The sequence below is a fragment of the Chinchilla lanigera genome, unplaced genomic scaffold (assembly GCF_000276665.1).
Source record: "Chinchilla lanigera isolate Chin_1 unplaced genomic scaffold, ChiLan1.0 scaffold00020, whole genome shotgun sequence".
Classification (NCBI taxonomy): Eukaryota; Metazoa; Chordata; class Mammalia; order Rodentia; family Chinchillidae; genus Chinchilla; species Chinchilla lanigera.
Window position 1 is genome coordinate 24,154,701 of NW_004955421.1, and position 25,094 is coordinate 24,179,794.

At 43.7% G+C, this 25,094-nt stretch overlaps 1 protein-coding gene across 2 annotated transcripts in view; it reads left to right on the forward strand.

Annotated features, from left to right (window-relative positions):
• Positions 1 to 25,094, forward strand: part of Itih2 (inter-alpha-trypsin inhibitor heavy chain 2) — a 40,730-nt gene that overhangs the window by 5,620 nt on the left and 10,016 nt on the right. The window contains exons 6-16 of one of the 2 annotated variants that reach the window (XM_005383873.2): positions 683 to 852; positions 4,193 to 4,297; positions 6,256 to 6,418; positions 9,609 to 9,716; positions 10,367 to 10,495; positions 12,567 to 12,683; positions 16,620 to 16,788; positions 17,482 to 17,607; positions 21,346 to 21,527; positions 22,283 to 22,468; positions 23,460 to 23,599. In XM_005383873.2, coding sequence (XP_005383930.2) covers positions 683 to 852; positions 4,193 to 4,297; positions 6,256 to 6,418; positions 9,609 to 9,716; positions 10,367 to 10,495; positions 12,567 to 12,683; positions 16,620 to 16,788; positions 17,482 to 17,607; positions 21,346 to 21,527; positions 22,283 to 22,468; positions 23,460 to 23,599 — 1,595 coding nt within the window. The remainder of the gene's footprint in view (positions 1 to 682; positions 853 to 4,192; positions 4,298 to 6,255; positions 6,419 to 9,608; positions 9,717 to 10,366; positions 10,496 to 12,566; positions 12,684 to 16,619; positions 16,789 to 17,481; positions 17,608 to 21,345; positions 21,528 to 22,282; positions 22,469 to 23,459; positions 23,600 to 25,094) is intronic. The other variant, XM_005383874.1, reaches the window with a different exon arrangement.

Here is a 25,094-nt window from a genome sequence, read left to right on the forward strand (position 1 = left end):
TAAGATGCGTGTTTTTCACACCTTGCCTTTGGGCATGCAGACCTACTATGATTTCTTTTTTACCCTTGGGCTGCCTTAAAGTGATGGAGAAAGGTGGGAAAGGAGGTCCAGAGTGGGAACCAATAATTGCACCACACCACCTCTCCAGACCAGTCTGTCACTCACATGCATCAGTGTGCTCATAGCTCATTTTAATTTAATGAAAGAAATGAAGACTGGAGATGCAGGAGTAATAGATGGAACTAAAGCAGGCAAGAAGGAGCACGATGGCATTTGGGGAGCCGCATGTGCCCCTCACCCCACAGCAGCCCGGCCAGCACTCACTCCACTCCAAACACACGGCAAGCGTCCTCGATCCTTCTTCCTTTCCCCAGTGTGGCCCTGAATTCCAAGTTATTTCCTGGACATTCTCAATCCGGTCTTCCTACAGTCATTTTCTACATGGATTTTTTTTTTTAATTCTCTCAAAGTATCTCAAAACAAATTATTCCAAAACAAAAGCCAGTTTCTTGTAGGCTGCTCCAAGAAGTTAGGAGACTGCTCAAAAATACCTGAGTTATGTATTCACCAATGCCCTAGGACTGTTCACAACAAGCAAGATGTCACGGCTGTGACTGTCGTGTGCATAGTGACGTTCTGTGTGATTTTTCTCCGAGTAGTGATGCCTTCTTGCCAATTTCAGGAGGATGTTGATCAAGTAACTCTTTATAGCTATAAAGTCCAGTCCACAATTACTTCTCGGGTAGCCAACACCATCATCCAGAGCAAACTGGTGAACAACTCCCCACGGCCTCAAGATGTGGTGTTTGATGTCCAAATTCCGAAAGGAGCCTTCATCTCCAATTTCTCCATGTGAGTAGTTGCTCTTCAGAGCCAGACTTTGGATACTTTCTGCTCTACTGACAGAATCTGAAACCTTCCTCATGAGAACAGATCTTACCGGTCAACTGGTCCAGTGGTTCTCACTTCCAGAGCTGTGGAGCTACTGGATAGCAAGACTCACTATCCGATGAGTCCCCTTAATTTGTTTCTGTTCCAAGTACCAGAGTTCGTAAAGGATTTTTATTGTCAGTAAATTAAAGCAAACTTAATCTGTGTGGTAACAACCTTTTGCTTGCTTACATTTTAGTATCCTTTGCTAAGGGGAGAAAAATATTTCAAGCTGCCCTGGCTTATAGGAAACTACATAGGACTGTGTGCAGTAAGTCAGTGCCAGGCCAGGGATGTAGCTCAGGGGCATAAGCGCCTGCCTGGCAAGCATGAGGTCCTGAGTTCGATTCCTGGTACCAAGAAAAGAAAAAAAAATAAGTCAGTGCCAGCTGCCAGATGTTTGAGAACCGCTGATTGAATCTGATCACTTACCCAGGACCAACTTCCTCTGTTACATCACTAAGAAGTGGATGATCTGAGTTTGACTTGACTCTTTCCTTAATGATAAGCTCACTACTTCCCAAGGCAATCAATTTATGGCTGACAGCTCTGTTGGAATTATTTCGTATACTTAACTTAAACATTTTCCATTTTCTACCCAATGATTCTAGCCCTACTCCCATAGACTTTAAAAATTCTGTACAAAATATAGGTTGAAGTGCTCATGGATGAAATGATACGCTGTTTGAGATCGGCCGCACAATAATGGAGGCAGAAAGCATGGGAATACAGACAATTTGAGGCAGAATATTGTCCCTCTTCCGTGCGTTGTTTAGCATTCTTGGTGTTCTCCCACAATGCCAATGGTTTCTCGGCAGACTCATACTATTCTCTAGATTGTAATATATTTAAAATTTTCCATAATAAAAACAATTATAAACTACTCCAATAGCTTTCAAATTTTTAGGACCAGTTATCCACTTGGAGGGCTCATGATCAAGGATAAATATTCCCTGTTCCTATTCAAGCATTAGCTTGAATTACTTTTCATTTGTTCTTGTCTTTCATACACCAAGGTAATCAATGATAATTGTGAATGAATAAAATTAAGGGCTCATTAGCAAGCACTTTGGCTGCTAAAATCTGCAGATCCACGCTTTTGTTTTAAAAATAAGTAGAAAAAAGCAGTATGCAAATTGGTATCCTTTTAATTGCCATAAAGATTTACAACTTTTTTTTAGTTCTCTTCTAAAAAAGCAAATGGAAAGGGAAAAGTTGTTCTGTAGTGGTATTGTAGGACACCATGTCTATAAGCATACTTTAAACTATTCATCTAAATTCTTATTTTAAATCACATAATCAGAATTTATTTTAGGTATTGTTTCTGTTTTCCTTCTTTTTTTTTTAGTTCCCCTAGAAGATTTGAGGTGACAAAATACAGAACTGTGAAACATGTAGTTATTTTGGTCTCCTTATGACCAGGGCTGAAATTATAAGACCCCTGCAGATAGTTGCTTATTGTCACAATTTAAAATAAACTGCCCAAACCACCTCCATACCAGCCAAAGACTGTCTTCTGCCTTTTTATCAAGGTCCCCAGTACTCTTCCTTGGTCTTAAAGAACTGCTGGCCTTCGAGTCGTACTGTGCTTTGATGGATGAATGCAGACCTGGGCCTGTAGGCCCTGGCTCCTCCTCAGGCTCTGACCGGCGGTGTTCTGACTGCTGTGTGACCTTGAGCAGGCCACTTGGCTCCTCAGGTCTGCTGTCTCATCTAAAGGGGCTAACCAAGGAACGCGCCTCAGCGCAAGTGCTACTGTCATTTGGGGAGGTAACGTGTTTGAGGGGCCTGTCCCTCCTCCGCGGGTTGTCTAGCATTCTTGGTGTCCTCCCACAATGCCAGTAGCACTTTCCAGGCACGATAGCAAGCAAACTTTCTCCATACATTGCTAAGCGCATCCTTAGAGAGGCATTGTCCGTTTGAGTACTATTCCCACGTGCCTCGGAAGCTCTGTGATTCCGCTGCTCTACCAAAGCACTGCTCGGTGAGATTAGGTGCTGCCACTTAAAAGCAAGATGAGTAGAGACAGATGCAAAGAGAAGACACAGGCCCCCAAAGGAGAGGGTATGGAGACAGACACAAACTTCCTGATGGCATGTGTCTGCTCTTCCCTGCATCTCTGGTATTTTTTCCACCCTTTCAGGAGGAGATACTACCTTGTCTTAGTCTGCTGGTGCTGTTATAACAAGGTACCACAGATGGGTGGACTTGAACAACACAAGTTTATTTCTCACAGTTTTGGGGCTTGAAGGTCAAGATCGAGGTGCTGGCAGATTCAGTGTCTGGTGAGGGCTCACTTCCTAATTCACACGTGTCTGTTCTCACAAGGTCAAGAGAACTTCAGGGCTTCTCTTTGATAAGGGCACTAATCCTATTTGTGAGGGCTCTGCTTCTTCGATCCAATTACCTCTCAAAGGCCACTTGTAACGCATCATATTAGGGGTAGGATTCAACCTATGAGTTTGGTGGGTTACACACACTCAGCCCACTGTGTGCCCTCAGGTTATGCCTAGTTTTGGGGGGTTTTGTTTTTGTCTGTAGTTACTGCACATTGATCACAGGGTCTTCACATTGAACTACATTTCTAAGCTTTTTTAATTTTTTATTTTGAGACAGGATGCTAAATTGTACAGACTGGGCTCAAATTTATGATCCTCCTGCCTCAGCCTCTCAGAGTGCTGGAATGATAGGCATGTGCCACCATGATCAGTTTATCTCTAATTCTTTTTTGGAGGGGACAAAGACTTGCTATGTACTTTAGCCATGTTTGAACTCACTATGTAGCTCAGGCTGATCTTGAACTCATGGTAATCCTCCTGCCTCAGCCTTCCAAGTACTGGGAGTACAGGCATGCACCACGATACTCGGCCATCCCTAACTCTTAACTTGCAGAAAAATGACCTAATGAACCAAATACAAGTTAGAAAATTAATAATTTATCAGTCACCTCTCTTACATATCATTGAAAAAGGACACCCAAAGAGAATAATGCTTAATCTGATAAAATTTGCATACATGAAAGTTTAAATACACAACAGCACACAGGAGGAACAGTGCTTAGGTGGGAGCCATCCTAGCCCTCTCAAATCATAATGCCAGAAAAAGAGAATCCCATGTGTGAATTACTCCACTTTCTCTCTTCTTGTTTCTTTCAGACGCAAAATTGCCCCCATTCAATAAATCAGTCCTGTTGCACTGATTGTCTATTAGTTTTGCTAAGACTACTATTTTGACCAACTGCTTGTGTCCTGTCATTCTATAGGACCGTAGATGGCACAACATTTACTAGTACCATTAAGGACAAAACTATGGGCCGAGCTCTCTACTTACAAGCAAGAGCAAAAGGCAAGACGGCTGGATTGGTGAGGTAAGGGCGGGCCTGGCAGGGCCTATCATCTCATCCCCGCTGCTCTCCCTCTGCTTCCCATCCCCCCAGCACACGCCACCTCCAGAGGGGCACTGAACCTAAGCCAGTGGCAAGCTGTCATAGTCTGGTTGTAGAACTGGACATCACGATTTCTATTTCCCTAAGGGCTCTCTTCCACCAGTGAGTTTGGGAGCTTTCACATGGGTTGCACTTGTATTTCTTGTCTTATAGGTAGGTAAATGTTCTGGAAATAAACGCTGAGGATTTTTCCTAAAGAATGCAGAGAAGAGCTACAGAAATCCTTCCTTAGTAACCTTGCTGCAAAATTTACCGAGCCTACAGAAGAAAATGATTGGAATTTGTTTCAATGATTTCTTCCCCCTTATTTTTATGGGAGAGGGCCTTTGAAGGCATCAGTTACTAAGCTTAGATTCTAGGGATTTTTTTTTCCTTGATAGTATTGCATAAGACACTGAAAATGCCCAAGTCACCTCAAAAGTCCACCTTTCAAGCAAGATACTCAAAGAAATCTTTGACTTACCACTCCTTACACTGCGCGTGTCATTTCTGTCCACTTCTGCCAGGTTTTTTCGTCTACGTCCCCAAACTTGTCTCTGGCTGAAGTTCTTTTCATTTCACTAGGGCCCTGCACTCATTCAGCAAAAGCACATGGGATGTTAACGCTGCACCCAGTTCTGTTAGACTCAGCACGCAACAAAAATACTCTCAGACTTGTGGAGGAGACAGGCAGGAAAGGGTGACCGTTACGGGGTAGTGGGCAAGGGCTAAGGTAGAGTGCGCGTGCACATGGACAGGTGTGCGGTTCTGTAGCAGGCTCGGAAAATCCACAGAGGAAATGATGCTCCGGTTGAGCCCAAGGAGATCTGCGGAATTCAGCCAGGTGGGGAAAGGAAAGAAGAAATTCTAAACAGAGGGAGCACCTCCCGCACTGCTGCATGTTAAGTGGTTATTTTAACTGCAGGGACCATTTTACCATATTTACCCAGCACTGGGAAAAGTCCATCCACTCACTCACCCCACAGACATTTCTTTGTAACACAAACTCTTCTGGACACTGACGAGTTAGCAAGGAACACAGCTCACTTCCCAGCCTGCTTCTCAGGTAAACAGGGCCTTACCTCAAGACCCGGCACCAGGCCACGTTCAGTTTTTTCTTCAATGCCAGTATGCAGACTGACTGCCCACAGTGCAGTACTTCCCTTAGCCCAAATAGGCTGATTGTGCATTTGTTTACTTACTTCCTTTAAAAAACCATTCATTGTTAATTATAACACTGGGATCACTTTCACGGGATAGTCTTGCTGTTTTCTCTATAAAACCATAAACACCTCAAGATCAGTGTTCACATTGGACACCACATGGACAATGACAAAGCAAGGCCTTATACTGGAAATACATATCCAACTTAACGGGATAATAGAACTCTTCTCCCTGAAGACCTCCAAAAATATTAAGAATCCCTCACGTTTCAAAATGCAGTGTAGGAAATAAGTGCTCTCTTCAGAGGCACTGATACTTGGATGCAACTCTTGGTGCTACAGTTGACTAAAGCGGGTCCCTGAGCAGGTTACTTTCTTCTCTGAGCCTCCTTCGTTTCCATCTGGAAAATGAGGGTGGTGATTTCCATCCTGCAGAACTGCTCTATCAGACGTGCTGTTTGTCATGTTCCTGGCACGCACTAGGGACCAGTCACTGGCAGCTTTTTGTAGATGACACTCAAATCGGCAAGAAGCTGTGGAATCAACAGGTAAGGGAGGAGAAGAGATTGAAATTCTTGGTAGGGTTAAATGTATCTAGAAATCGCACTTCTAGGTGTTTATGTCTATTGGGCCTATTTCGTAAACAACTGCACAGGTCTGATCACCCAGCACAAAGGCCGGAGGGGTCTTGTAGCTCTGTCCTGTCTGATGACTTACACTGGGGGCTCCCACGTCTAGGAGCAGAGCCCTTGACATGGAGAACTTCAAAACCGAGGTTAACATCCGTCCCAGAGCGAAGGTGCAGTTCGAGCTTCACTACCAGGAAGTGAAGTGGAGGAAGCTGGGATCGTATGAGCACAGGCTTCACCTGCAGCCTGGACGGCTGGCCAAACACCTGGAGGTGAGCAAGGGTGTGCAGGGTGTGCAGCGACCCTGTCGCTTTTGGTTTCTATCCCTGCCTCATACTTCCTGTTTGTCACCCCTATCTGGGGCTCAATGCACTCAAGCCTGCAAAATAAGATGGTACGCTGAGCACGTGTGGTTCGGAGTCAGCCGTACCACTTCTGATTTCAGCACCAGCTCACCTCCTTAGTAACTGTATGTGTTTTCTGGGGGCTTTGTAACAGCCATCCACAAACTGTCTTATTATCTCACAATCCTGGAGGACAAAAGTCTGAAAGCAAGGTGTCGGCAGAGCTATACTCCCTCAGGAGGCTCGGCGGAATATCCTGTTCCTTGCTTTTTCTGGAGTTCCGTAGCTGCTGGCATTGTTGGACTGGGGGCTCCTTTTGTCAGTGTCATCCCAGTCTCTTCCCTTGTGGCCACTTTGCTTCCTTCTCTGACAACCTCAAATCTCCCTTCCCCTTTCTCTTGTACGAACACTCACCGTGGACTTAGGGCCCTCCCAGGAGCACAGGGTGAGCACGTCTCAAGACCCTTCACTTAGTTACTATCTCCGCAAAGACCCTTTTCCCAAATAAATTCACATTCACGGGCTCCAAGGGTTTAACCACAACATACCCATTGAAGGCCATGTTTTCCCCACAGCACTGATCTTCAGGGTCACGTTATCCTGAGTAGCTGCTTTCTCATCTATAAAAAGGACACTATAACATACCGAAGTGAAATAAACTTGTGGAAATACGAGTTTATGGAAATAGAGCTCGATGAGTGTTACCTTCCTGCACCCACCTCAAGAAAGCAGTGTCTAATCAGTACAATTAGTATGCATTAATTATTATAATTTTAAAAAGAGAGAGAGCAATGCAATGATCACATTGGCTGTTAATGTGAATTTACCTTTGCTGTTATTGCTTGCTTGAAAAACAGAAATGCAGCTGGGTGTAGCGGCGCACTCCTGCAATCCCAGCACTCTGAACAGCCGAGGCAGGAGGACTGCAAATTTGAGTCCAGCCTGGGGAACTTAAGGACTTAGCAAGACCTGTCTTAAAATAAAAAATAAAAAGTATTGAGGATGTAGCTCTGTGTGAAGGCCCTGGTTTCAATCACCGCTGTATCAAAAGCAAACAAAAAGACTGGAAATGCTCTTTTCTTTGCTTGAGTCTTTGTGACATCCTATGAACCTTCTATGTAAGAAGCAGAGCAAAGCTAGAAGACAGGACGGTAGGCAACAGGCCTCTCCCCAGGACAAATGAGAAAGTGAAGCAATAACAGCAAAGATAAATTCACATTAACAGCCAATGCAATCATTGCATTGCTCTCTCTATTTTAAAATTATAATAATTAATGCATACTAATTGTACGGATTAGACACTGCTTTCTTGAGGTGGGTGCAGGAAGGTAACACTCATCGAGCTCTATTTCCACAAACTCGTAAGTATTTTCACAAGTTTATTTCACTTCAGATCAGTTGTAAATTGCCCATAGACCAAGAAAATGAAATGAGGTGAATTAATCAGGGTGAAATTTTAATTCCAATGTGAACAACTGCACATCTGATAAATAATATCCCCTGCTTGGGATTGGTTTACTAACAGGATGTATGCTGTGAGTTGTTTTGGAGGCCATTCCTTTTGCACATACAGCACCTTTATGTGAATCAGGAAAAGGGGACTTTCCTCCTGGCACTCACTGTCACATGCCAGGACATGTGACTCAGCAAGACAGCTACTCGGGTTCCCTAGGACACTAACTATATGCTCCTGGTTATTTTTCTAGTAATGACAAAAGTTACCATATTCTCTTGCTCAGTACTATGAATCCCAAGGTGAGTAGTACTGAGGGAGCCGCTGCGTGAGATTAGCACCTACCTTGTAATGAGGCTACTATTGAGTTTGTTGATGACAAATGATGCTAATAAAAAGCTGAGTAAATGATACGAGAATATACACCTCCCATGATGCTTGGGGGGAAGTATTTATACCCACTATGTCATCAAACCCTCATCACAAATTAGCTATCATTACCCTTCACTTACACATTTAGAAAGTGAGACTCAGTTAAATAACTTGCCTAAGGTCACAGCGCTAACAAGTAATGTTTTCCTGGGCCTGAGTGCACCTAAAACTACATTCTAGGCCACAAGTCAATGCAGATAACCACTCATTGCATGTATCAGGTAGCACAGACGTGCAGACTACATAGTGAGCTCAGGACCACCTGAACTACATAGTGAGATCCTATTTCAACAGACAAAAAGAAATAGCAATTGTGACTATGGCTTTGTCAAGAATCACTAAAAAGGATTTCTCTCGGTTGAGCTCTATTTAAAGAAAGAAAATAAAAGAAATTTAAAAAGCCCCATTATGTAGGAAAAATATCTATTTTGACAGATCCACAGAGAAAATGCAGTATAATTTAATAATGGTTTTCCTTCTTCTTCCCCAGCAACATGAATGCTGTTAAAAATAAAAATTGGGACTGGGAATGTAGCTCAGTGGCAGAGCACTTGCCTAGCATGCGTGAGGCCCTGGGTTTGATACCGAGCAACACCAAATAAACAAAATTAGCAAAACAAAAATAATGTAACAGAATGGAGATGGCCCATTTTGTATTACTATAATACCTGAGGCTGGATACTAATAAGCAAAGAGATTTACTCGGCCTGGTAGTTCTGGTGGCTGGAGGGTCTGGACAGCATGGCGCCAGCATCCTGAGAAAGATCCCCCTGTCACAATGCAATAGAGAAACAAAATGAGATTTGGTTGTGTGCAGAGCGGGGAAACTACATGCAATGCCTCGCTTTGTAATAGTCCACTCTCTGGTGAACCAGCTGAATCATGCAGACCAGCATTTGTCTCTTCCAAGGGGACACCCAGGACCAATTACCTTAGCTCGGACCTCTTAAAGTCTCCAACATTGATGCGCTTGGGACCACGATTCCATGAAACTTTGGGGGACATATTTGAAACCATATCCAAGCTATAGCAAATGGGAATTAAATCCTGGTGAAATAAAGAAATGGAGTGTACTGAATTCATAGAGAGGGGTTAGGCCTCCATCCCATTCCAGGGAACTTCAACAACTTCCAGAAGTGATCATGGAAGACTTGGAGATGAAAAAAGCCTTGGATGATTTGATAGTACTTTCACTTCTTGCTTACAGCCTTCTGATGCTGTTCCCATCTCTAGGTGGACGTGTGGATAGTGGAACCCCAGGGAATGAGATTTCTTCATGTTCCTGACACGTTTGAAGGCCATTTTGAAGGTGTTCCTGTGATATCTAAAGGACCCCAGAAGGTACCATAAACACCGCACGTTTCCAGCCACCTGAGCAGCTACAGGCTCCCATGTTCTGGAGAATAAAAACTTGGTCTGATGTGGGGCCAAGCGCTCTATGTAAAGGACCAGCGATCCCCAGGAAGAGTCTAGGATCTTTTATTGAAGATATAAAACAATGCTCCCAATTGTTTGATTCCATTCTGGCCAATCACTGTCCCTTTTGAAACCTCATTTCTCCCTACTCATCTACTTGACAGTAGCTAACGACAGCTTTCACATAATACATAGTGCATTTCCATGACTCACAGCAAGAATGATTCAGCTGAATTCTTTCTGCCTCAATGGTCAATGGTAAGAAACTGTAAGTAAGTCAAACTCATCTGAGAGCCCTCACAAACTCTTTCCAGAGGTGGTGGCCATCCCTTCCTTGAGGCACAGGGGAGATTCTTTGAATCACTTTTTGAAAGATGTAAAGTGTGGTAGTCACATCCCTTGAAAGCCCTGGCTCTGCCCCTTCTGCCCGCAATGGGCCGAGTGATGCTGGTGGGAGGCACAGAGGCCCCTCGGCAGTGCCCTTCACCCCTGTGCATGAGCAGGTGCAGCCACCAAGCCCCGCCCTGGCAGGAGCTCGAGCAGAGCACAGATTCTGATGTTCTTGTTCCTTCCAGGCACATGTCTCCTTCCGGCCCACAGTAGCACAGCAAAGAAAATGTTCCAACTGCTCTGAGACTGCAGTGGACGGAGAGCTGGTGGTGATGTATGACGTGAACAGAGAAGTGAAGGCTGGTGAGCTTGAGGTCAGTGTAGACCGTCTCTGGTAGAACTGCCAAGCCAAATCCAAGGAAACTCCTTGTTGAAGAAGCTCCCTGGTCTGTGGGTAGTTTATAGCTGCCAAAGCAAGTGTGGAACTGCAGAGCAGGGACTAAAATCCTACTTCTTTAACATGCCACACATTATCTTCTGTGTCATAGAAACTAAATACAGGTTCATTGGGTCTTGTGTTAGTCAGCTTTCCATCACTATAACAAAATACCTGAAGTAACTGACTTATATAGAGGCAAGGTTTGTTTGGGCCATGTAAGAGGTTCATGACCACGTGGGCCCATTTTAGGCATCTGGTTGAAGGGCAAATTGGCAACATCTGGGAGTGTAAGAGAAAACAAACTGATCGCCTCACGGGCAGGAAGCAAAGGAGAGGAAGAACGTGAGGCTAGGAACTCACCATCCCCCTCAGGGTGCACTCCCAGCGACCTAAGGGCCTCCTGTAAGGCTCCACCTCCTACAGATCCACAGCACCTCCCAACGGCACCACGCTAAGGAGCGAGGTTTAACACACGGATCTCTGGGGGACACTACCCAAGTGCAAACCTTAGAAGTCTTGTGGTTTTTTCCAGAAGGGCATCTGCTACCACAGCAGCAAACAGAAACACTGAAACATCACCCAGGACTTGCAGGCAGATCTATTTAACATCAGTGGGCACTGATCTCCAAAAAGCGTCGGGCCCTGAGGGTTCAGGGAGGAGGTTATCATGGGGCTGCGAGTGGGAAGTATAGAGGCAGAGTGGCTTGTCAGCTGGGGACTGGCGTGTGCAAGGTGCATCACAGTGACCAGCCATTTGTGGGAAACGGATGTAACAGGAACTGTGATAGGAACTGAAGTGGACTGGAGATCACCTGGGCAGCTCACAGAAACTGAAGTATCCCGGCTGCGGGGGCGCGTTTCTGCCGCACTATGGAGAGCTATAGAAATTATAAACTGGGCTTTCTGGACAATGTTCTAAGGCCCTTTGTGATTAGATGATCAAAGAGTTGATGGGGTGAGGAAACAAGCACAACAAAGCCCAAAGGAAGGTCGGAGCTCGTGGTGAACCGGGACCGTGTTTATTGTGAGATTCCTACAGATTTTCCTTTCAGCCTTTGCCATGTCTAAGATATGTCTCCATTTCCCTTGTGCTAGCGTGGGAACCCCTAGAATGTATCAAAACACCGTGAGGCTCCCCAGGGACAGAGGGTAGAAGTATATTGGAGGCCACAGCCATACACCCAGCATCTGAGGACCGCAGTGTCTGGGATAGAATGAAGCAAAGGGTGAGGGGAGAAAACTAGGCAGCCAGCCACTGGAAGTCAGAGGAGGAGCAGAATTCTAGCTGGATGGCCTACCACTAAGATTAAGGAAAAAAATCTAAATTTCCTAGAGTGATACACAACGATCCTTTGTGAACTGTCTTGCTTAATTTCCACCAAGTGTCTTGAAACCTGGAATTCTATGGGCCCATCTTGCTGAGGCACTCAGACAGCCCCAAGGGTGCCATGCTCTTTCAGCTCTGCGTGGCATTCTCTTCCCCATTCCTCCGCCCCAACGCAGCCCAGCTCCCGCAGCAGCAGGCACATCTGTAGGTCTCAGCTGAGCTCTGTGTCTTTGAAGAAGATGCCCTCATCTGAGTTAGATGCTCCTCCATTGGACCCTCTCAGAGGCCTTTACCTTCCTGATCGCAGCACTTGGTACCTGAGCTTTAATTACTCTGGCTTGTCTGTGTCCTTCATTGCCATGAGTACCATAAGAGCAAGGACTCAGCCTGCTTTGCCTCTGGCTACCAGGGTAGAAACAGAGGCTTGAGATAAAGACTACGTGAAGCACAATGGCGTGGGATGAGGTGGAACCTCTGCCCAGAAGGCTTAGGACCTCACCGCAGAGGAACAAGCGGCAGCAGCAGAAGGCAGAGATGGACCTGCGCCTAGCTTGTCCCTCTCTTCTCCTCGGAGTGTCCTGCCTCCTTTCCCACCGCCAGCTCTCCTCTTGCTGTCCCAGGTCCCCATTCCCTATCTTCTGGCCGCTGGTCATTGACCTAATATGTATTCTATTTTCAGGTATTCAACGGATATTTTGTCCACTTCTTTGCTCCTGAGAACTTGGACCCCATTCCTAAAAATATCCTTTTTGTCATTGACGTTAGCGGCTCCATGTGGGGAATTAAGATGAAACAAGTAAGCACTACCTTCTGGGAAGTGGCAGGTGGGGCCTCCTTCCTCTTTGACCCTCTCTTAAGGCAGGAATGCGCCGCTGCTGCCCTTTGGGACAAAACTCAACAACTCAGGTTACCGCCAGAGGGTGCAAACTCTTCCAAAGCTGTGAGATTATCACTTGCTCTGTGGACATATGTCCCAGTTATCCCCCTTGTAAATTTTCCTTCCTCCTCAACTCCCTGTTTCCTGGTTCCTCCTCCCTCTTTTCCTCCCTTTTCTACTCTGTGTGTAACATTTCCCCGAGAAATCATTTCCCAGCGCACCTCTTTGAAGTCTCATCTCTGTATAATCTCTTCTCGCTCTGCTCATCTTCCGTGTCGTGGATTTCAGTTCTTCTGCATAACACTGTAATATCATCTCATTACTCATAAGTCACTTCCAAATAATCCCTTGTGCGTCTGATCAATTATATCACAATTCCTTGAAGTTGGCTCTCCTGACCCATGTCTTCTAGTTCAGAGTTCAGTGGCAAGTCTAAAGAATAAATAAGCACAGAGGCAAGTCTAAAGAAATAGCACAGAGGCAAGTTTAAAGAATAAATAAGAAAAATAGCTACGCGTGGTGGCACACACTTGTAATCCCAACACACAGGAGGTTGAGGCAGGAGGATGGAGGCCAGCCTGAGCTACACAGCAAGACCAAAGCTCAACAGTGGTTTATTCACTGCTTCCTTCCTTCTTTTCTTTCTTTCTTTTTTCTTTCTTTCTTTCTTTCTTTCTTTCTTTCTTTCTTTCTTTCTTTCTTTCTTTCTTTCTTTCTTTCTTTCTTTCTTTCTTTCTTCCTTCCTTCCTTCCTTCCTTCCTTCCTTCCTTCCTTCCTTCCTCCCTTCCTGTCTTCCTGTCTTCCTGTCTTCCTTCCTTCCCTCATCCGTTCAACAAGTATGTGTGAAGCGGCTATTATGTGTCAGATACTTAGCTCACCAGTAGGCAAAACAGACCAAAAGCATAAAAATAAAAAACAACAACCAAACAGAACTCCCCGGCTCCCTTAGCCAGAGGAATAAGTTATGAAGTTCTGCTGCAGGCTGGGGTGACAATAGTTTGAAAAAACCTGTTACAGATGTTATAACAAACTAGAAGAGAGGCTCTCAAAGGCTCCAAACACAAAAAAAAATGATAAGGAGATTGAATTCTAACTACCTGGATTTGATCAGTGCAGGCTGTATGCAGGTATGGAAAGGTCAAAGTATCATATGTTAGTGAATTTTTAAAAAAAATGTAAAACTTCATCCCTGCACTCATGGAGCTTACATTCTAGGGGGAAAAGGAGCAGAGAATAAACAACACACATAATTAAATTTTAAAGAGTGTTCAACAGTGGATTATTTTTAAAAAGAAGAGTATATCAGAAACCAAGAGTAGCAATTTCAGGAAGATGCCATCTGAAATTTGTAAACAAGCTGGGCATGGTGGTACATGCCTATGATCCTAGCACTCTGGGAGGCTGAGGCACAAGGATTGTAGTTGGAGCCCAGCCTGGACAATTTAGCACTTTAGCGAGACCCTGCCTCAAAATTTAAAGAAACAAAAAAAGTAAAGGACCAAGGATGAAGCCCAGTGTGAGGGCCCTGGGTTCATTTCTCTGTACTTAAAAAAAAAATTGAATTGTAAATTAAACGGATGGCTTCATTGATAATTCTTTGAAGAAACCTTTGGAAGGCAGAAAGAGCCATGCAGGCATCTGGAGGAAGACCACGTAGGTGGCAGGAAAGGCCAGTGAGATGGTGCCAAGCCAGGGGTGAAGGGCAGAGAGCAGGCCTGGGAACAGTGTGGGAGGTGAGAGCTGAGAAGTAAGGAGTGGGGGCTGGAGTCTTAGTTAACTTTCTCTTTGCTGAGTCAAGAGACCCCGAACCCAAAGTTAAAGGAGGAAAGGCTTATTTGGCTCACAGTTTGTAGCGGCTTCAGTCCATAATCGGCTGGCTCCAAGGCAGGGTGGCACAGCAGACGGGCACTGCAGAGGTGAAACAGTTCATGGCAGGCAGAAGGCAGCAAAACAATGAGGATGGGACCTTCATAGCATCTTTCTCCCCCTTTTATCTTTTCCAGGCTACTTAGGGAAGGCAGCACTCACACCCTTAATCCTAGTGCCCTTGAGCCTAGCATTGCAATCTGAATTCGTCCCAGTGTCACACACTCCAGATCCAGCCACCTCTGAGAAAGCCCCACCTAAAACTGCATGAGACTTTGTGGGGACATCCAGACACAGCCATAACAGCAGCTTATGTAAAACCTGCAGGTTATAGTCAGAACTTTGGCCTTTACAGTATTTAGGGATAAACAGAGAGCTACTGGGGAGAAGGTGTGAATGAAGGAGTGTCATTGAATGACCTGATGTGTGCCAAAGAGTATCTCTGGCTGCTATATTGAGAACAGACTGGTTCAGTTCTAAGGGTAGAAACAGGGAGGACAGAGAAGAGGCCACTGTAATAATCCAAGCAAGACAGGATAGTAGCTGAGGCCAGGATACCGGTTGTGGGTATGGTAAGAAGTGACTGGATTCTGAAATCTATTTTGAATGTACAGCAAATACTGTTTCCTGGAGGCATAACTGTTAGGGAGGAGGAGAAAGAAGGTGGAAAGACAGAGGTATCAGCCTGAGCAGTCAGAAGGAAGGATGGAGTTTGCCATCAGTGACTGGAAGACTCACAGAGAGAATCACACATTGTGGGGAAGAGGAGATTTATCTGGAGCATGTTAAGAGTGAGATGCTAGTAAGCATCCAAGCGGATCTGTCAAGGAGGATGTTGTCTGTGCAGTGCTGGTGTTCAAAAGTGAGACGTGGAGATAAACAATTGGAAGTCACCAGCGTGTAGAAGGTATCCAGCATGAGACTAGAGGGGAATGCCAGAGCGCCCATAGAGAGGAAGATGAACAATAGAGCATTCCAGCACCCAGAACTGGGAGGAGGACAGCCAGCAATGGCCATTAAGAGAAGGTGACAAAGGAGAGGGGGAGAAAAATCCTCGGAGACAAAATGAGGAAGTCGTACCAAGGAGGGAGTGCTGGTGACAGCCTGTGTCTGATGAGGAATTTGGAGTCCACTGGACTTAGCAACATCAAGGCCATTGATGATGACCTTGACAAAGGCACTTTCAGGGGAATGATGAGGATGAGCATCTGAATGGAGTGGGCTTAACTGAAAAGATTTGAAGACCATGTACCTAGGCAACTCATACGAAGAATTTATTAAAAGAGAAGCCTAGAAAGTAGGTGCAAGTGAGATTTTTAAAGGAACAAGGAAGTGCAGCATGTTCTATGTTTACAGAAATGTATCAACAGAGGAGGGGGATTCAGAAGCAAAGGACAATTGCTAGGGTCATGATTTTCGTAGACAAGGAGGAATGGAATTTAGTTTGCATTAGATGAATTTGCAATAGGTAGAAATACTGCTGGTTGCTCTGTACTACGCTGCAGGAGGGAAATGTGCATGGGTGCAAATGTTGCTAGCTGTAGTTTTATGGTGCTGGGAGTTTAGGACATTTTCTTCTGATTGCTTCAGGTTTTTGGTGAAACAGGAATTGAGGTCATCCACTGAGAGAGAGGAAGAAGGAGAAGTGAACTGCTCTGGAAGAAACACGTGGAACAGTAGTTTGAGATTTTCAAGTATTTGAGTTTCAAGCACTCAACACGGCTGAAGTTTGTGATCCTTCAAATAGGACTAGTCAAACTGGCTGTGCGGTTTAAAACAGAGTAAAAATTTAAGTACAAAAAAGTCAACAATATATGTTCAGAATGTGCCAGGGATAGGTCTGCATTAAGCAAGGCGGGCTGAAGCGGGGTTTTGGAAGATGTTCAGCTTGAGTCCGTGAGTGAAGGGTGGACAGGTCAGTGCGAGGCTCCTACTTCCTTCTGAGGCATAGTTTGTGTGATGAGACCTTCTAAATCTCTTTTCTAACAGACTGTAGAAGCAATGAAGACCATATTGGATGACCTAAGAGCAGAAGACCAATTCTCTGTGGTTGACTTCAACCACAATGTTCGAACCTGGAGAAATGATTTAGTCTCTGCTACTAAAACTCAGATTGCAGATGCCAAGAGATACATAGAGAAAATCCAGCCCAGTGGAGGTGAGGGGGTTTGGCCTAAGGCTGCATAGCTCAAATGTTGCCTCACTTAAGAATCACTGTTGCCCGCTATAGTGATCTCTGGCCAGCCTGCAATGGCCCACTCTAAAAGACACATTTCTTGTTAAATAATGAATATTGTTTATGGTAAAAGTAAAATGCATAATTCCACCCATACAAATTTTTAACCATTCCCATCTTTTATGGAAGCCTTCTCCAGTGATGGACACACTAGCCTTTTATTTTCACTTGCATAGCATGAAATGTAACTGTCTTCAGAGTATGTCAGCAAAGCTGACTTAGGTATCTTAAAGTGGGTGTTATACAAAATGATAGACAGGGGCTGGGGATTTAGCTCAGCAGCACAGCGCCTGCCTGGCAAGCGTGAAGTCGTGAGTTCGATTCCCGGTACCGGAAAACAAAACAAACAAACAAAAATGACAGACAGGTGCATTGAGGGGCTTCTTCATTTCCAAGGGGATAATTTAAATAATTTACTGCACTGGGTGATCTTAACCAAGTAGAGCAAAATTTACTTGGAAAGCTATCAAAGGAGTTTAATATTGAGTAAATTATGCAGGAATAATTATCAGACAGATCAGCTTGAATCCAAGATGTGTTGTGTGTGCGTGTGTGTGTATGTGTGTGTGTGTGTAAAGAAAGAATTTGCAGTGACGCATTATATCACTTTCACAGGCACAAATATCAATGAAGCACTCCTGCGGGCCATCTTTATTTTGAACGAAGCCAATAACTTAGGGTTGTTGGACCCCAACTCAGTCTCTCTGATCATTCTGGTTTCTGATGGAGATCCAACAGTAGGCGAGTATCACTTCAAACTTCCCAAGACAGATGTTTTTACTACTGTTCCTTAGGAATGTGATTTGCTTAAAATGAGCACTCACTCTGATGACATTTGCCTGAGTTTCTAACATATTTAAGTCTCTGCTTCCTCAAGGAAGTCTTCTGGCCTAGAAGGGACTTATCCCTTATGTTAGTCAGCTTCCGATTGCTCAGAAAAATACCTAACATACAATTTACCAGGGGAACGTTTTATTTTGGCTTGCGGTTGCAGAGGTTTCCGTCCATGGTGGGCTGGCTCCAAGGCAGAAATGACATGGGGAGGGTGTGGTGGAGGAGAACTCGTCATAGAATGACAGCAATGAAGCAGAGAGAAAAGGAAAGAGCCAGAGAGGAAGGAGCCAGAAGACAGACGTAGTCTCAAGGCCATGTCCCATGATCCACCCTCTTCCACTAGGTCCTATCTCCTAAATCGCTGTCACTTCCAAATAATGCCATCAAATTATGATGCTATGTACTGTGGTCCAGAGAACCCATTAATTGGAAAATGAAAGGCTGGAGAGATAGCTCAGTGGCACAAGCACCTGCCTGGCAAGCACAAGGTCCTGCGTTTGATTCCCAGTACCAAAAAAAAAAGGAAAATGAAGGCAATTTGAAAATGACTAAAGATTAGTGAAAAAAAATTATGATCCTATCAATGAATGAATAAAGTAAGAGCCCTCGTGATCCAGTCATCTTCCAAAAGGTCCACATGAGACTTCCGGGGACATTTTGGATCTAAACCATAACACACCCTAAGATGGTCTTCAGATGCCTTCAGTAGCTCTTGAGTGCCTCGCTTTCCTCTCCGCAATGAGGAGAAAGCTGAGTTTGACCTATAACAGTCTGGTGTTAGGATTTGCTGATGTATTTGCAAAATGCATGTATGTCCTGAACTTTAGGTGTGGGAAGACATGGGCTGTGAAGGAGGCATACAACCCCCGGCTCTCACAATAGCACTTCTGTGGTGACATCCTCTGTGGCCCACTCTTCTCCCTGTTTAAACTGGAGAAATCACTGCTCTCTGACACGTCCTTTAAGTTAATCATTCTTCTTATTCACAAAAAGTAGTGTCCAGCGTCTAACATCTCCTGGCTTTTACCATCCACGTTTATTTTTATTTGTTGTATTGGTGTCTTTACAGTGACAAATGAAAGTAATAGTGGGTACTAGATGGATTGCTCGAATTTGCCGTGTGGATGTGTCTAACCTGGGCCTGGCCTGCCTAAGCGGAAGGAGAACTAGTGAGGCGATAATAATGATTACAGGAGTTTCCAAAACACCCAGAGCAACCCTTTTATTAATAGTGAGACTAACGCGAGCAGGCTTTATCTATGTATTTATAGTGGATACAAGGCTTTTCCCTTTCAGAGCAGATAAATTAAAATTCATTTCTGAATAAAACCATGAGGAAGAAAAGAAAAAACAGCTTTAAAAAATGAAATGTCCTTTCCTCCTGCCCCTTAACCACCCGGTTCCTGACTGTGCCAGGCAGCCGTAGCCGGTTCTCAGGGAGAGTTCTCGCACGCTTGTGTTACACTGTGTGCCCCTTGGTACATGGACAAAGTGTGATCAAAACAAGTGTGTCTTTTATGAGAGCAAAGGACACGTTGCCATTAATTCCTCTCAGAATACGCCCCCTTGTGCACACACAGGTGTCCCATCACTCTTGCCACTTTCCGGAGCAGTTCTGGAAGTCTTCCTTCATGAGTGTCTTTAGTTGCTGTCATAGTTGCCTCAGTGTCCTGAGTCTACTCAAAACATTACCTTGCATGGTCATTTTGTCTTTGAGGAAGAGTGAGAAGTCACACGGTGCCAGACCCGGTGAATAAGGTAGAGGAGGACTCCCCGGAAGGTGTTTACGAGCCTGTCTTCCAGGCGGGCGGTGCTCCACAGCAGCACCCGTCACATCTCATAAAGACACCGACGAAAGCACTCCTAGAACAGCTGCAGACAGCGGCGAGAGTGATACGTGTGTTTGCAGTGGGGGAAGTATTTGATTAACAGCAATGTGTCCTTTAATGTAATAGTTTTTTAAAAATGTAAACATTCAGTCTATTATCAAGAAATCAACCAATAACAAATGCTGGCAGGGCTGTGAGGAAAAATGAACTCTTCTCCACTGTTGGTGGGAGTGTAGACTGGTGCAAGCACTGTGGAAATCAGTGTGGAAAATCCTCAAAAAACTAGGATTAGAAGTCCCATTCAACTCAGCTATTCCTCTTCTGGGTACTTTCCCAGAAGAATTAAAAACATTGTACCACAGTGATATATATATATGTGCACCAATGTTTATAGCAGCACAATTTGCAATGGCTAGATCTTAGAAACAACCCAAATGCTCATCAACCAAGGATGGATAAAAAAGATGTGGTCTTCTTATATAATGGAGTATTACTCAGCCATAAAGAAGGATAAACTGGAGACTTTTATGGGTAAATGGATGCAACTTGAATCCATACTCCTAGGTGAAATAAACCAGATGCAAATGTGTAAACATCATATTGTCTCCCTAGTGTGAGAAGCTGAAAGAGTAAATGTGATCCAAAATGTACAGTAGATATTGTAAAATGGGAAGAAACTTCAAAAGGAAAGAGAGACTTGTTTATAGGAATGGAAAAAAGAAGGAAGGGAAAAGGAAAAGGAAAAATATATATGTATATATAAAAGATAGTTAAGATATTTATGCTGCTAATTTCAGTTCGTTGAAAAGATAGTTTTGTGCTAATATTGTTTGGACAATTAAATGTTGATAGCTTGTACTCTGAGTAACTAATTTAAAGATAACAAACACAATATGTTGACCATTGCTACCCTCCTATCATATTGTTTTGGAATTTTGGGTTTTTTTGGTTTTTGTTTCTTTTTCTTTAAAAATGAAAAATTTTAAAAATGTAAACATTCACTGTATATTTCCATCACATCCTGCAGTTTATGCTTACCTGAATTACTCAATATACACATTGGTACATATACATAGGTATACACCTGTCCATGCATTCATATGTGTGTATATATATATATGCACAAGTATATGTTCAAATAGTGTCAAAAGTGTGCATCCCACAGTCATAACTACAGGGCACGTGTGTGTGTATATATATATATATATATATATATATATATATATATATATACATGCAAATACCTCCTGAATCATCCACTCATCTTGACTTTTTTTTTTTCCATTAAAAAAGTGTCTTTCACCTATAATTCCAGCTATTCAAGAGGCTGAAAAAGGAGGATCATAAGTTCAGGGCTAGCCTGGGCAACATAGCAAGACACTATTTCAAGCCAGAAAAAGTATTTTTTGTTGGAGACCACCCTGAGCAACATAATGAGACCCCAGGTTTTAAAAAGAAAAAAGTGCGATTATTCAATACAAACATGTACAGTTGCTGGGTCTGCTGGGTCCTTCTTACTAGCTGCATAATATTTCATTGTCTGGATTGGTTTAACCAACCTCGCTTATTGGTGTCCATTTGAGTTATTTCCATTATGTTGCTATGCCCAGATAATGTTGCTGGGGACCGTCCCTGTACTCCATTTCCACATGTATGAGTGCTTTGTAAGAAAAATCCCCAGAAGTTGCGTTACTGAGTCAAAGGGCAAGAACGTTTTTAATTTGAATAATTTTTGCTAAATGATTCCCTCTGGACTTTCCAAAACCTTCTTCACATTAGTTCCTCATCCTTTCCCTTCCGTCCTCACCAACTTCAGGTGAATTAAAAGTATCAAAAATTCAGAAGAACGTGAAGCAGAATATACAAGACAATATCTCCTTGTTCAGTCTGGGGATAGGATTTGATGTTGACTATGATTTTCTGAAGAGGCTATCTAACGACAACCGTGGAATTGCTCAGAGAATTTATGGAAACCAGGATACATCCTCCCAGCTCAAGGTAACAAGTTCTCCTTCTTTCCCGCTTTACACCCATATCTGACGCCCAGAGGAAGGTGAGTTTAATTCAAATTGCCATCATTTCAGCCACAGCCGGCTGTGAGAACCTGAGGGGTGCTCAGTTCCCTCCCCACGCACTCCCCTCCTCCCCTGGTATTCCGCACCAACAGTGCGAAGGGCGGGCCGGGCCTGGGCCCAAACAGCGGGGTCTTCCAGACACCACCCGGCTTCCGCTGGCTCCCTAGGCCCCCTTCTCCGGTTATCATGGTCACCTGTTTTCCCCCCAAAATTATCCCTTAAATAAAGAAGAAAAATCAGTACAAAGTACTTGTTTATTTTAATTAAATGAACCAGAAAATGATGCCAATGCCAGCATCATATTGAAAACCTTGACAAGTATGGGGCGAGTTTCTAATTTGGGGAATATTAACCCAACTGATTCTTATTATGATGAGCATCCATGATATTTTTTTTCATGATATTTTAAAAGCTGATCATAACGGAAATGGGATATCATGTTGGGCTCTTAAATCACAGAGAGTGGTTTAACAAGTCATGCTCATGCCTGTGTCTGAGTTTTTCTTAAATAAATAATTGTGTGTATTCTTTCTTGTCCCAGAGATTCATGAGAATAATTTAAGACATATCTGGTGAGCATGTGAAAAAAATGATAGGAAAATGCTTTTGATAAACAAGGTGACATGAAAATAAAAATTTCTCTGTGTTTTTTTCCCCTTTCCTTCTCTTGAATTGTAGAAGTTCTACAACCAAGTGTCTACTCCCCTGCTGCGGAACGTTCAGTTCAGCTATCCGCACCCCGCAGTCACAGATGTCACTCAGAACAGTTTCCCCAACTATTTTGGAGGCTCGGAGATCGTGGTGGCAGGGAAGTTCGACCCGGATAAACTACAGCAGATACAGAGCGTTATCACCGCAACTTCGGTACTTCTGCTCTTCGCTTTAGTCTGAACGTATAGTGGTGCCTCGGTTCACAAACTTGATTCGCTCCATGATTCTGGAAAAGATGGCCGTGGTCATGTTCGTCACCTGATGCAGAACTGCAGACAAAAAAAAAAAAATCTGGCCAAACGCTTCTCTTGCAGACCGAATTATTTGCACACAAAAGCGTTCATGAACCGAGGTGCCACTAAATGGTCCCCTGAGACGCAGCGGATCCTGCGAGTTCACAAGCTAATGGTCCGCATTCCCAGAATCCTGTGTGTAGAACGGGAGGAGCGGGTGGCAGACAAGGCACGAGACCCTCTGCCACCTTCCCAATTGTTGTGTAAACCCTCTTGTGCCCTCAGCCCAAGCCCAGCCTCTGGAGGATGTACTTTTTTCTCCCACGTCTTTCTCTTTTTTTCAGTATATTTTTAATTGGCATATGTCACTAATACATACAAATTACATTTGGGAAATAGGCATATATATGTTTATACATATGTCTGTATACATACATATATATAGTATTTTGACTGTTTTTAGTACCTTTTCCTCCCTTTCTTTACCCTCCCTTTTCTTAGCTTCCCTGTTTCCAAGAAGTCTGTCTCCTACCATCTCTCCTTTTTTCACTCTTTAAAACAGGCCCCTAAGGAGCAGGGCATGATGGTACATGCCTGTAATCCCAGCACTTGGGGGCTGAGGCAGGGGGATCTTTGCGCGTTGGAGGCCAGGCCTGGCTACAAAGTGAGCTCAAGGTCAGCCTGAACTGCATAGTGAGACCTTGTCTCTAAAAAGACCAAAAAATAAATAAATAAATAAAAATAAAACAGACCCCCTAACAGGCAATAAAACTGAAGCAGTAATAAAAACTCCCATTTCTTTTATATTCCTAAAAGTATGCAGTGCCCTAACTCACACTAGATGCTAAAACATGACTTGATTGAACAGTTCTACTCCGCCGGCACCCTTCAACTGAACTTCTCCTGTCTAGGCCAGCACAGATTTGGTCTTGGAAACCCTGGCCCAGATGGATGACTTGGAGGATTTTCTATCAAAAGACAAGCATGCGGATCCCAACTTCACCAAGAAACTGTGGGCCTATCTAACAATCAACCAGCTGCTGGCCGAGCGGTAAGGGCAGAAGCACACCACAGTGATTTGCAAAAGTTAATATTCACCTAGATATCTGAGGTCATGCACAGGGAGAGTTTGATTGTTTTTTGTTTCTTGAGACAGGGTCTTGCTATGTAATTCAGGCTGGCCTTGAATTCATAGCGATCCTCCTGCCTCAGTTCCTCAGTGCTGGGATTACTGGCACGTGCCACCATGCCTCGCACAGAAAGAGTCTGAAACCAGAAAGGAAGCAAATTAGCTGGGCATGGCGGCATACACCTATAATCCCAGCATTTTGGACGGCTGATGTGGGAGGTCGGCAAATTAAAGCCCAGTCTGGGCAACTTAGCAAGTTAATGAGACCACGTCTCAAAACAAAAGGAGGGCTGGATATGTAGCTCAGTGAAAAGGCCTTGTGCTCAGTCTCCAGTACTGAAAAGAGAGGGAGGAAAGGAAGGAAGGAAGGAAGGAAAGAGTGAGGGAGGGAAAGAAGGAAGGAGGGAGGGAAAGAAGGAAGGGAGGAAGGAAGGAATTAAGGAAGGAAGGAAGGAAGAAAGAAAGGAAGGGAAGAAGGAAGGAAGAGGGAGAGAGAAAGAAAAAAAGAAAGAAAGAAGAAAAGAAGCAAGAAGAAATTATATTAATTTAAAATTAATATAATGTTTTGATTATTTACTTCTACTGGTTCCCAAAACTTCAGCTAAAGCTAGATTCACTCTTAAAAAAAAAAAAATCAAGGAATAACATTCTTTTTTTCAGTATAACATTCTTAAAGTGTGTAAAATGTATTAATTTTGATGAATTTATGCTGGGCATGGTGGTGTATGCCTATAACCTCAGCACTTGAGAGGCTAAGGCCAGAGGAGCACTGTGAGTTCAAGACCAACTGGGCTATATAATTAGTTCAAGGCCAGTCTGAACTACATCATGAAACCTTGTCTCAAAAAAAACCAAAATAAATATAAAATTTATCTTGTATAAATATGAAATATATAGATACATCAGATAGTCCTCATTTAATGACATACCATTTAGTGACTGTTGGACTTACAACAGTGCATTGCTTAGACTTACAATCTGCTCAGACTTAAGACCCGTCTTTTTTCTGTGCAGTTTGACATATCTTGTTCATAGAGCCTCAGGGTCTTTTTTTTTTACAGCAAACCTTATTTATGTGATAAGGTATTTTTTGCTGGTTGTACTGCACAGTACAGTACTGCAGTATATGTTGTTATACATTATAGTATTGCATGCAAGAGTTATGCAAATAAAAGAAAAATCATTAAGTGGCAGTTTCCTCTGACCATTTTTTTGTTCTGAATATTGTAATGTGCTATGGTTTATGTCTAGATGTCCCCCAAAACCTCATGTGATCAGATGGTTTTTTTGGAGGTGGCTGAATCTACCTTTTCTTTTTTTTTTTTTTTTTTGGTTTTTCTCTGGTACCGGGAACCGAACTCACGACCTTGCGCTTGCCAGGCAGGCGCTTTTGCTGCTGAGCTAAATCCCCAGCCCC